The following is a 13784-nucleotide window of genomic DNA, read 5'->3' as shown; positions in this document are numbered from 1 at the left end:
AGAATAAAGAAGTTCGACAGACGACTATTCGATGCAAGATGCAGACGAGGTAACAAAATCTCCTTTTCATTTTTCAACCAACAAGGTGTACGTTACAAGACCCGGTGGGCCAGAAAAAAAATAATAAATACATCATCGACGACATCGAGAACACGGTTTGGAAAGGATACACCAGAAGCCGCTTCAAGCTGCAAACTTCTCTTCCCATTTCGTGTCCAGTGCGTGTGGCGGGCCTATCGGCTTTCGCCCCGTCTTGCTTCGCCCCACCTCCGAAGTCCCAACCTCAGGGGGAAAAGGATGGGATAGATTCCGGGGGTGGTAAGGGCAACGGCAGCGGCGATGAAGACCTGTTTCAAGAAGAACCAGAGTCACCCTGGGGGCAACGGTGGCGCCAGAGATATGCGTCATCACCGAATACTCCGTGGTAGCCACCGTCCAAAATGCTCCGGCAAGGTCGGCATGCGCTACTTCCACCACCCCCGCAACAAGTTTTACTGCCCCACCATCGACGTCGACCGCTTCTGATCCCTCGACCCCGACGACATCAAGGATCCCGCCACAGCTTGTGACGATAGCTCTGCCCTCTTGACCGGTATCACCCCGCCTGCTACTCTGAAATTCTCGGGTAGAATACCTTTACCGGCGGCCCCCGTTACTAAACCCCTGTTGTTGAAGGAATTCTTCATTGAGCCCCCTTTGAAACGACGGGGATCCTCAGCGGTCACTTGATGATCGGAGAACTCACCGGCCGCTGTTCTCCTCCTCGCCTTCCTCCAAGCCCTAGACATCCCTTCGAGGATGGCCTCCGGGGTGGAGGACATGACGTGGGAACCCCTTAGGGAAGAATCGAGGGGCTGAAGACGGCAAGGACCGGTGCGGAGGAAGTGGCTGAATAGCTAGGCTCTCAGATGAAAGAAAGGTACCATCCTCTCGGCAGGATGAAGCCCCGAAGGAAGAGTAGGGGGTTTAAATAGCCAACGGATCTTAGCGCAGTTATGGCGGCGGGTGTCCCTAGGCCAACTGGTGCATGTCGCGTGTCCGCATGTCCCACTCGCCGCTATCGAGGATTGACTGTTCGCAAATTTCCGTAGCGTGACGCTTGGGATCACGTTTCGGAGGAGTTCCGAAAAGACTCTTCAGGTCGCCTTAACCGGAAAAAGGGCTCTGACGTGCGCACATTAAATGCCAACATATCCAAGGGCGGTTATGCGCAGGATTCGAGGGGATAACTTCGGCCATGCCCATCTCTCTGTACTTTCTTCATTCGAAATTCAAACTCGAAAGTAGGGGGACTAGTGTTGGGTATAAAATACCCACGGTCGAAGTTCTCAGCGGGATTAGCCCTTGCGAGCTTCGTCCGGACTCCTACGGGAGCCGGACTCCGTCACCAACTTCAACCACCGGTAAGATCCGTCCGGACTCCCACAGGAGCCGGACTTCGCACCTAACTTCAATTGCAGGAGGACTCCACCCGGTCTCCTACGGGAGCCGAGTTCCATCCTCGACACCAACGCTGCAGACAGACTTCGTCCGGACTCCTACGGGAGCCGGGCTCCGCCCACGGCTTCAACTCCGAGAAGACTCCGCCCGGACTCCCACGGGAGCCAGGCTCCGCCCACAACTTCAACCTGCAAGGAGGACTCCGCCCGGACTCCTACGAAAGCCGGGCTCCGTTGCCAACTTCAACTGCCGGTAAGCCTTGTCCGGACTCCTACGGGAGCCAGACTTCGCCTTTCACTTTAATTGCAGGAAGACTCCGCCCGGACTCCTACGGGAGCCGGGCTTCATCCTCGACTCCAACGGCTGCAGACAGACTTCGTCCGGACTCCTACGGGAGCGGACTCCGCCGACAACTTCAACCGCAAGTAGACTCCGCCCGAACTCCTACGGGAGCCGGGCTCCATCCTCAACATCAACTGCCGGTAAGATCCGTCCGGACTCCTACGGGAGCCGACTTCGCACCTGACTTTAGTTGCAGGGGACTCCGCCCGGACTCCTACGGGAGCCGGGCTCCGCCCGTGACTTCAACTCCGAGAGGACTCCGCCCGGACTCCCACGGGAGCCAGACTCCGTCCACGACTCCAACCTCAAGAGGGACTCCGCCCGGACTCCTACAGGAGCCGAGCTCCATCGCCAACTTCAACTGAAGAAGGACTCCGCCCGAACTCCCACGGGAGATGGGCTCTGTCCACAGCTCCAACCTCAAGAGGGACTCCGCCGGACTCCTACGGGAGCCGGGCTCCGTCCGTGAGTTCTACAGCAAGGAAGACTTCGCCCAGACTCCTACGGAGTCGGGCTCCGTCTGCAATTTCTGCAGCGAGGAAGACTTCGCCCGGACTCCTACAGAAGCCGGGCTCCGTCCATGACTCCGACCGCTGGTAAGCCTTGTCCAGACTCCTACGGGAGCCGGACTTCATTTTTTATTTCAATTGCAGGAAGTCTACACCCGGACTCCTACGGGAGCCGAACTCCGCCTACGACCCCCAACTGCAAGAAGACCTCGTCCAAACTCCTACGGGTGCCGGGCCTCGCTACTACTCCAACCGAACTTCGGCCAACAAGTCTGGATCCCCTGAGAAGCCACAGTAACGGACACCACTGCTCCACTCTCTGCGGCGGACCCTACGTAGCCCCATTACTCCCTGACAGGCCGTATTAACGGTCATGATCCTGCTCCACTCCCTGCGGCGGATTCTGTACGAGTCCCCCACTCCCTGACCAGTCACGACAGCGGATGCCGCTCCAGTCCCCGTAACTGATTTCACGTGGCGAGCCACGGCGATAGCCACGATCCCACTCCACTACCCTCCGCAATAAATTCTTCCTGACTCTGGGCGGCCCACTACCAGACGGTTACAGGCATCGCTATCAATCTGTTGCCCCCTCCGTCTATAAAAGGGAAACCCCAGATACGTTATTCTATAAGCTCTCATCTTTCATCTAAAAACTCTGCTAAATTCTCCGTTCGAGCACTCCATTCTTGTTGAGGCAGAGAATGACTTGAGCGTCGGAGGGTCTTGCCGGAGCAACCCCACCTCCGGTTTAGACTTTCTTTGCAGGTCCCGACGGCGACCGCGACTTCCTCGACTCCAGCTTCTCCGACGCAAGCGGATTTTTGCACCAACATATACAAAATTATCAATAGATAATTGCTTAAAGTTTCATTCTCTCGTACACAAACACACTCTCTGAAATACTTGCCTGTTTGTCCATAAGCAAAACATGTTGCCTTTGTACGCTGAAAGATAGCAGGGACAATTGGCTCCACAGTTTCACGATATACCTGGCAAACACAAAGAAATATCAAGAATGTAAGAGAGATTGTTAGTCTGAAACTGTGCACAAATTGCATTTCTATGTTGCACTCACTTCATCATTTGAAACATCCTCATCGAGCACAGCATCAAACACAAACTCATGCTTCTCAACATACTCTGTTAGGTCAACCTGAAAATGATATAATATAAGAAGCTGGCAGGCATACTGATATTTGATAACGCAGCTATGCAAAACTCATGGATAAATGAACCATTTAATGAAACTTTCAATCATCTCGACGTAGCAAAGTTTACATAACAAAAGAAGATATAAATGAGGCATTTAATGGGATTTATCTTCACTTGCATTAAGAACTCGCCCAGGATACAGGATATCTTGCTTTTCTGTTTTTGTAGCTGAAAATGATTTGTTGCTGTTAAGTAGAATGTACCCATAATAATATTTAGTACACCCACAATTTCATGATCTAAGGTGAAGTACCTGTGCTTATAGTCAAAGTACTTGCATAGCTTTTCAACAAGAATGTAAATATTCTTTAAGCAGAGAAGATGAGGTGGGTGAGCATATATTGACCATAAATTGGGAGAAAAGACTAATCATGAGACATGGTTTAAATTACTTGAGTATCCAAGATATTTTTTGCAAACAAAAATGTCTTATAGGGTTAAAAGAAGATGGATGTAGGACCCAAAAGTTCTAGAGCTAAAAAAGGTATCATAACAGAATATTATCAGAAAAATGTGCTGCGAATAAGAAAAAGAACAGATGACCTGCTTGAAACTTACCTTGAGTTTAGTCTCATGAACAGTAAGAGAGTTTAAATTTTGTTCAATTGTGATGATGTCTTCCTCCTTCTTTGACCTGCATTATGACCATCACAGGCATTCTTTAAAACAAAGCATAACAAAATCTTATTAGGTTGCGAAGTTTGCAGTTCCATTATTGGAGGCTGTGACGAAGGCTCCACTGGAGGAGGCTCCAACAGAGAAGATATTGGTGGAGAGGACACAAGCAATGGGCACAGCCAATCGTTCTGGAGAAGTTTCGATAGTGGTGACACAAGCAGAGGATGCGGCCGACAATCTTGATGAAGTTCCAGCGACAGCGATGGAGACTGGGGAACCTTTGGAGCAAGTGACCCCCATTGAATGTCTTCTTCTGGCTATCTCTCAAGTTGGCCCTTCACCACCAATGTCTTCTGCTTTGCACTTTTTAACATGAACGGTCATGGGAAATGGCGACCGCTGACTCTTCCAATAAAATAATGCTTGGAGAAGAATGTAGGGCCAATGAGAATACACCTCGTAGGCATGCCCTGATCCATGAAGCATCACTTTGATTTACTGCTAATACTGGGAAAACGCATCATTTATTGCCAGATAGACAGCTGTATTCCTTCAAATTGTCAATTAGTAGTTGATATGGGCACTGACATTTATAAATAGAGACAGAAGGCTAATTGAACCTTACCTTCGTCTTTCTCTCTTTGCAGAAACTTCTTATCTCCTTTGTCACGATGGCACCTCCTCTGCATCTACCTTTGCCAGCAATTAAGACCAAAGTAAAAGAGCAAAGGGCCTTCATGAGAGTGGCCCGAGGGAGAGCAAGGACTAGGCACACTGATCCGTCTTCCTCTTGTAGGGTACCCCCCACCTCTCGATCCCTAGCGGCTCCATGGGGCAAGCATACCCTCCAGTTTGAGCAGATTCCTCCTGATGTATGGACTCACTGTATCCAAAAGTTTCGGGCCTCCGTGGAGTACGAGAGAGAGGCCATCGATATTGCTGCTATTGGCTTTATCCTCGGCTTTGAGGATTGCAAAACTCGCCTGCTGCAGATAATGCCTTACCTAGAGCTCAATTTCCCACAACCTAAAAACAGTGATAAGGAGGCAGGAACCTCCTCATTAGATGGTGATTGAAAAACCTCATCCTTTCTTCTGCTTTTTTTTCTTTTCTTTTTGTAGGGTGGCGCTTTAGGCACCACCTTCCTTTTCTTTTGTAAGATGGTGCTTTAGACACCATCTTCTTTCTTGTAAATATTTCAATGAATGAAAAGTTTTCTTACTTTCATAATATCTGCATCTTCTTTATTCAAGCTTGCACATTTTCATTTAGCACGCAAAGGCCAGTTCCGACCTAAGAAACATGGAATTACCTCGATCTAACTTAATTTCGACCTTAAGAATTTAATTGAATCTACTCCAATATAGAAGATTGAGCTTTGTCAACAAAATCATTTCGAGCAGAGGAACATTTTTGCTCTGCTCGTCATGCAAATGGTATCTTTGCTCTGCTCTTCACGCGAGCGGCATTCTTGCTTTGCTCTTCACACGAGCGACATTTTTGCTTGGCTTTTCACACGAGCAGCATTCTTGCTCTACTCATCTTGTGAGCGATATTGTTGCTCTGCTCTTCACGTGAGCGGCATTCTTATTCTGCTCATCTTGTGAGCGTCATTTGCTCATCTTCACACAAGCGGCATTCTTGCTTTGCTCTTCACACGAGCGACATTCTTGCTTTACTCTTCACACGAGCAGCATTCTTGCTTTGCTAATCTTGTGAGCAGTATTTTTGCTCTACTATTCACGTGAGCAGCATTTTTACTCTGCTCATTTTGTGAGCAGCATAATTGCTCTACTCGTCTTCATGTGATCGATATTTTTGCTCTACTCATCTTGTGAGCAGTATTTTTGCTCTGCTCATCTTCTTGCGAGCGACATTCTTGCTTTTCTCATCTTATGAGCGATATTTTTGTTCTGCTCATCTGTTGAGCAGTATTTTTTCTCTACTCTTCATGCGAGTGGCATTCTTGCTATGCTCATCTTGTGAGTGGCATTTTTGTCTGGTTCGTCTTCATGTGAGTAGTATTTTTGCTCTGCTCTTCATGCGAGTGACATTCTTGCTCTGCTCATCTTGTGAGTAGTATTTTTGCTTTGTTTGTCTTCATGCGAGCAATATTTTCGCTCTGCTCATCTTGTGAGTGGCATTTTTGTTCTGCTCATCTTCTTGCAAGTGATATTTTTGCTTTGCTCTTCATACAAGCAACATTCTTGCTCTACTCATCTTGTGAGTGATATTTTTGCTCTGTTCGTCTTCATGCAAGTGGCATTTTTGCTCTGCTCTTCCTATGAGCAGCATTCTTGCTTTGCTCATCTTATGAACGGTATTTTTGCTCTACTCATCTTCATATGAGTGGCATTTTTGCTCTGCTTATCTTGTGAGCGGTATTTTTACTTTGTTCATCTTCATACGAGTGGTATTTTTGCTCTACTCTTCATGCGAGCGGCATTCTTGCTCTGCTCATCTTGTGAGTGATATTTTGCTCTACTCATCTTCATGTGAGTAAGGTCCTTTTGGTTAGCCCTTTAAAGGTCCTTTTAGATTAATCTTCACTCATCAAGTATGATTTTGCTTAAAGGAATCTTTGTAGAGCTCGTAGGATAGGAGTTTGAGCTTTTCATGCCACTACAACATGCAAACATAAATTGATGAACCTAAAATTTTATGTATATAGTGGCAAGATGTTACAACATCATGGATAATACATGTATAGGTTGGCCAAATTCTATAGCCTAGGAAGTGGAGTCCCATCGAGCTACTTTAGCCGATAAATCTCAGGACATACTATCTCATCCACTTGATAAGGATCTTTTCAGTTGGGTGACATCTTCTCTACTCAGTGAGCTATAAAATTTTGGCTCATCGTAATACCAGATCGCCAACTCAAAACTCCTTGATCTTGACTCAGGTGTTGTAGTACCTGGCTACCCTCTGACGATAGGCAACCATTCTCACGACAGCACGATCTCTGCTTTCTTTGATCAGATCAAGGTTAGTTCGAAGCCATACTTAGTTGGTGTCTTTATTATACTCCACTCTAAGGGATGGAAGCTCAAATTCTACAGGTCTGACTACTTCAATTCTGAATGCAAGATTGAAAGAAGTCTCACCAATTGAAATTCTCTAAGTGGTTCGATTAGCTCATAGCACATGATGAAGTTCATCTACCCATGACCCCCCAGTCCGATCTAATCTGGCCTTCAAGTCCTGCAAGAGAGTTCTGTTGATCACCTCCACCTCTCCATTTGCTTGTAAATGGCCTATCGAGGTGAAGCAATGCTCTATTCCATATTTCTATAGAATTCACGAAGTTGAGCACCATTAAATTGCCTATCATTGTCTGTAATTAGCACTTTGGAAAGACCATATTGGCAAATGATGGATTTTCAAATAGATCTCTTACTCTTATCTTGATTATATGGGCCAAAGGCTCGGTTTCGATCCATTTTGTAAAATAGTCGATGGCTACCAGAAAGAATTTATACTGACCAGACGTCTGAGAAAAATGATCAAGAATATCCATTCTCCACTGAGCAAAAAGCCACAGAGTGCTGATGGAAGTCAGAAGTACTATCGACTGATGCTGAGTATTAAAATTTTTTTGGCACCGTCACAATTTCAGACAAAGGCACCTGCATCTTGTTTTATTATGGGCCAATAATAGCCCTACTGAAGGATCTTGTATGAGAGGGATCTACCCTCCAAGTGACTTCCACGGATTCCTTTGTGGACCTCTTGTAATGTATAGTCAGCCTCAGGCAAATGTAAGCACTTGAGCAGAGGCAGAGAGAACGATCATTTGTATAGCTTGTCATCATATAGGATATAGCGAGCGACTAGCTTCCTTATCTTTCAGACCTCCTTACCATCAGGCGTAAGCTTAGCTCATCTGATCTTAGATATTTAAGCAGAGGATCAATCCAACAGAGCTCTTCATCAACTTACTGGATAATAAGAGGCTCCTCAAGGCTCGAGGTCTTTAATACCTCGAAATAGTTTTCTTTGTCCAAGTTGGTGGGCAATAAGGCTGCTAACTTTGACAGTAAATCTACCATGATATTTTTTGATTTTTGGGACCTATTGGACATCAAAACTCGAAAAGATCGAGGTTAGATCCTTTATCTTTTGGAAGTACTTCTTCATGTTTTTCCCTCAAGCCTCGTATCCGCCCTTTGTATGCCCAACTAGTAGTTGGGAGTCACTGAAGGCTTTCAAGTGTTGGGCCTTCACCTCTCTCGCCACTTTGAGACCAACAAGCAAAGCTTCATACTCTGCCTCATTGTTGGTGGCTAAAAATTCAAAGTGCAGCATATATCTCGCAATATTTTCTTTAGGGCTAGTTAAGATCAGCTCGGCCCCTCATCCTGATGTATTTGATGAGCCATCGATATACAATGTCCACAGCTCCTCAGGGTCAGATCTTACCTCCACTTTTTTGCCCCTTGAGCTTTCCCTAGCTTCTGAGCTTTCTCCACCTTTTAAGCCTTCACCATTCTGTGAGCTTTGTTTATTTAGAATGGTGCATTCCAAGAATGAAGTATGCCAGTAATTGGGCTTTGATGGAAGGTCTTAGATGGTACTGTACATTCAACTCGGTAAGTTCAAGAGCCCACTTTATAATCCATTTTGAGATATTTGGATTGTGGAAAATGGCCTTAATCAACTGATCAGTCAACAGTATGATGGTGCGGGCTTAGAAATAAGGCCTAAATTTTCTTATCGTGATGACCAGTACAAAAATTAGCTTTTCCAACTTTGAGTATCTGGTCTCGATATTATGAAGGACTTTGCTAGTATAGTATATAGGTTTTTGAACCCATCCTTCTTCCTGAACAAGAACTAGAGCTGGATCATTCCTCACTTGCAAAGGTCCCTCATCATCATAATCTGCTATGCCTACGACTACTGTGGGAAGCTCTGAGTTATCGAGAAGTAGCTCCTTAAGGAGGTCAGGGTCAATCTCGGGGAATAGCCTCTTGCCAGGGATTTGCATTTCCTAAAGCTGAGCTGGTAAGCTATTAGGGATGATTTCGGCACCCCATGAATGAGCCTGACCTAGTTTGTGATGAACTTAGCCTCCATTCACTTGACTTTGCCCTTAGCAAAGTTGACCACTACTTTGCTCGCTGCTAGTTCCAACCAAAGCTCCACTACGATCAACCATTCTCCATTGACTAAATGCTCCAAAGAGGAGATCCTCTTCTATGCCTTGAGAAGTTCATTTTAAAGCCGAACTACCTTCTCAGCAGCACCCCATCTTGCTTCTTCGACTGCTTTACCTGAATCAATCAGATGTTCTAGGGTCGTGATCCTCTCTCGAGCTGCACAAAGTTTGTTATGAGATCGGGTGATCCTTTTAGCAACATCTCATTCTGCTTCCTCAGCCGCCTTGTCCGATTTTGTGCAAGCTTTGGCTAAGCACCTCTTCTTCAAGGTGTATGACTTGTCTATCCGCTTAATATTTTCTCTAAGGCACTGTATTTCCATAAGAGCGTCAGTGTGAACTTTTTCCCTCTCTGAAGCCCTTCAAATTGCCTCAAAAAACTTCTTGGCCTCACAAGCCTCCTTTTCAAGAGCCTCGATGCGGGCTCTAATAGGTAGAGCCACAACCTATGGAACGGGTTCGATATAATGATAAACGATTGTACAACCACAATGCCCACATTGATTATATTGGATGTATGCTCTAAGATCCAGATTGGCTAATACTTGTAAAATATTCTTTGGGCATAATTTATAATTTAACTTTGATATTAATAAAATTAAATTATCTTCATTCATATTGTGTTTAATAGTGTTTGTGAATCATCCATTGGGTTAATAGATATGATAACGCATATTCTTAAGAGTTGAGAATTTGAGACATGTGTTATTACAGTTAACTCATAAATTACTTTCCATCATAGGATCATCACGAAGATGGTGATAGATCCAAATGATTGGTGCATGATCACTTCCTTCAGATAGATGAATCTTGAATCTACGGTGTGGAGATATCAGAGTGAAAGTATAGGTGCTTATTAAGAATAAGGGTACTGAGTATGATCATTTACGAACAGTCACAAAAAAATCTACCTTTTCATCAATGACATGTTTATAACTACGATTGTGTGTTTAGTTCTCTGACCTGAGGTGCATCAGTCATTCATCTTGAGGGTACTGTAGTTTGACTATACCATAACTCGATCTTCTAGCTATACAGAGTCTTGAAGTGTATGTTGGCTACAATATATTTATTATAGGATTTGGATTATATCAAACTAGAATCTATCGACCTCAATAGAGGAGGAGTAGTCCTATGTAGATCATGAGATTGAGTCCACAAGCCCATGGCCATAGTACTGTGAAAGATAGAAAGATATTTGTTTCACATCAAACTCGAATCGAATGATTCTATCATATGATAGTGATGAGATTTGATGAGTTAACCTTGACCTCGATCCTATCAAAACTCACAATAGAAGAATCAGATTACATGATAACTACACCTAGAGGTTTGTCTCTTCAGTTCTGCTGGCTTGCAACTACATATTACTAGATATCACTGATGGATTGTAAGAGTATACTAAAATCATGATGAATCAATGATTCTTGATAGGTATGAGTTAGAATTATTCCAACCAATTGAAAGGAGTTTCAATAATACTATGATGGAGATCATGGTATATCTCACTATCAGATAGAATTGAACCTATGGGGTCACATAGTAAGGGTATTAATCTTGGATTGATCTAATTAGACTTGTGAAATTATAATTGGATTAGGATTTGATAAAATCCTATTGGATTTAGGTGCACCATGCTAGCACATGGTTAAATTCAAATTCTTCTCGAGACATAGTTTCTTATTAGATAAGGTTTAGATCAAATCAAGAGCCTTCATCTGAATCTAATATTGTTGGGTTTAAGGGGCACCACTTTGGTGCCCATATATCCAACCTATTTGGAGGCACAAGCCTCAAGCCTTCCTCTTTTACCCATTTGACTTGGCACTAAACTTTTAGAAAGTATCTTGTGGGGTGCACGCCACCTCTGGATGAGATCCAGAGGGGCACACGCCCCTCTTCTTATGGCAAGTTCCATAGGTGCAAGCCACATGGAATGCATATGGAGAGTGAGGGAGGTGCACGCCCCTCTCTAAATTCAATATGTAGAGGAGGGAGGGTGGGCACATGCCCCCCTTTCTCTCTTACATGGATGAGAACAAGAGGGGCGCCAAAGGTTAGCATCCACTCTGATTTTTTGTTTGGAAAGATTGGATTCTATATGAGCTTGATTTTCTTGAAAACAAAATCAGCTTATAAGGAATCAATTTTTGCATCCTCTCTGATTTCCTGTTTGGGGTGATTGGATTCCATATGAGCCTGATTTTCTTGGAAAGAAAATCAGCTTATAAGAAATCAATTTTTGTATGACAAAACTTACCAATAAACCCGATTGGATTCCAGTTTTGACTCTGATTTGAATTCGAAATATGGGTTCTATTTAAAAGCCTTATTTTTGGGTTCATGAGAGAGAATAGAAAATTTGATTTCTGCACCCATTTTCCTATGTCCACACCCCTTTCCTTCTCCCATCTCCCTTGCATGCCCAAAGGGTTGGGTATCCTCATCTCCACTAGCCCAAAATAGTTAGACGAATTTTCTTGTGCCAAGAAGAAAAGAAGGTATGATCTCAATTGTTAAGATCATGAGAAAGAGGATCAAGTGTTGATCCAGGATCCAGAAAGGCTTGGTATAAGAATGATCCAAGGTTGATCCTGATGGATACCTATAGAGATCGGGCACATTCGTGGCTCCACAAGTGAACCTTCTTCAGATCCACGATATACAGATTGTGGTGTTCATCTACCCACACAAGGTGATGAGATCATCTCTCTCTATTTTATATGCTGATATAAATGCTTAATAAATCTGATTAAGATCTATGCCTAGCATGCCAGATTAGTGAAAAATTTTTGAATTCCACTGCATTTGATCCGAACCGGTCTAATGCGCCATTCAATCCTTCAACTGATATCAGAGCCAGATTGTATAGATCATAGATCCAAATCGAATTAGATCTGATTCAGATGATATCTGAAGTAGTGATCAGATCTAAAAATATTTAGATTAGATCTATAGATCTAAAAGTATTTTAGATTTAAATTCAACATATGTTAGACTAGATATGATATATGAGATATATGCTAGCAATTATTGCATAGAACTAGTCTTATTGTCAGAGTAGCCAAGTACTCTAATTGGGTTTATCACTAGGCCATCTGGTCATAAGAAGAAGCAGGGATTAAAGTCTCTCTCTTGCCCAATCAATGTGTTTTCCTATGATGTGGAGGGGTGCCAGTGGTTATATCCCATGAAGAAGAATGGCGAAAGAAAAAACTTAATTTCTTGCAAAATCCTAGATTTGGAACCTTAGATTTTGATTGATTGTGATGCATGTTTTTGTTGTTTAGATATAAAAAATATTTACAAATCTAAATTAAAACTTTTGTGATGCATGCATAATCTAAAACTACGAAACCTGCTGTTGGTACACCTACTGAGTCGCCTCAGTCCTTGTTGAGTTGACTCAGTACCCTAGTGTGTTGGCTCAATCTGTGATTGAGGTGACTAAGTTGTCAGGTAGAGGGAAATAGCTTTCTGTTCGTCATAGGTTAGTCAGCTCAGCCCTGTGACTGAGCTGACTCACTGTGTTGAGCCGACTCAAGTCTAGGGTGAGTCGACTCAGTTCTATGAACAGATTTTTTTGTGATACAATGCAATATGATCTAAATTGTTTAGACATTAGATCCATAAACTTAATTAAGAATTAAGATATAAAATTAAATAGATCTAAAAAATTATGAATTCAAGATCTAAGTCAATTTCATAATATATGGTTTCAGGGTGTACGTAGCTCAATTAGGTCTAGTTTAAGTGGTTGATCAAATCGTATCAAATATTGATTAGGAGGAGATCAAATGTACTCACGACCAACCCAAGCAGTTGTAAGTTTGGTCAAATCAATTAATAGCCATATGTTATTGATCAACTTGAAACCTAATTCAGCTTAGTGATTCGAGCCCAGGTCAATAGGCTAACTTGATTAATTCTAATCAACCAATTTGGTGTCTAAGGTAAGTACATAGATGGTGGTTCCTTACTTGATTTTGTTGTCTGATCTGGCCAATTCATTGGTATCTAAGGAAAGCAACGGGGGACCCCCATACATCTTAACTTATCTGGTCATTTTAGGAGATTATATTTTATATTAGGTTACTTTGGTGAACTCAAGCTAGCCCATGACACTAGGTTAGTCATAACCATTATGACTAATTAAGGAAGAGATCTAAATCAAATCTGCCTAATAAAATATTAAGTCTAGCGATCTTTCACCATTGTAGTTGTGCAGGCTCTTTTCGGGGTTGATTGTTCTTAGCTAGATATAGTAGTTCCATTATATCAAGAAGATGCAACCATGCTATTAGGCATGAGATACTGTGGGGTGGAGATGGGGTTGAGGTCCATATTTTGAATATGGTGAGAGTCCCAATGATAGCTCTGTTTTGCACAAATGGTGGGTCTGACTTAACTAAGGAGTGAGCCAATATTCCAGACACAATGAGGCTTCATGAATTAGAGATCGGAGATGGCTACATCATGTTTGGAGAAATATTGGATAA

At 43.4% G+C, this 13784-nt stretch overlaps 1 protein-coding gene across 1 annotated transcript in view; it reads right to left on the bottom strand.

The window, feature by feature from the left end:
- Positions 1-9114, bottom strand: part of LOC105048268 (kinesin-like protein KIN-13B) — a 177306-nt gene extending 168192 nt beyond the window's left edge. The window contains exons 1-7 of the mRNA XM_073250485.1: positions 8938-9114; positions 5009-5128; positions 4750-4813; positions 4529-4631; positions 4065-4140; positions 3370-3447; positions 3198-3283 (exon numbers count right to left, since the gene is read on the bottom strand). Of these exons, the coding sequence (XP_073106586.1) occupies positions 3198-3283; positions 3370-3447; positions 4065-4140; positions 4529-4631; positions 4750-4813; positions 5009-5128; positions 8938-9114 (704 nt within the window). The remainder of the gene's footprint in view (positions 1-3197; positions 3284-3369; positions 3448-4064; positions 4141-4528; positions 4632-4749; positions 4814-5008; positions 5129-8937) is intronic.
- Between the last annotated feature and the right edge of the window lie 4670 nt (positions 9115-13784).

Source organism: Elaeis guineensis, unplaced genomic scaffold (genome assembly GCF_000442705.2).
Source record: "Elaeis guineensis isolate ETL-2024a unplaced genomic scaffold, EG11 Super_Scaffold_1000033, whole genome shotgun sequence".
Lineage (NCBI taxonomy): Eukaryota > Viridiplantae > Streptophyta > Magnoliopsida > Arecales > Arecaceae > Elaeis > Elaeis guineensis.
Note: the sequence above shows the minus strand (reverse complement) of the source record. Positions and strands in the feature narration are given on the sequence as shown.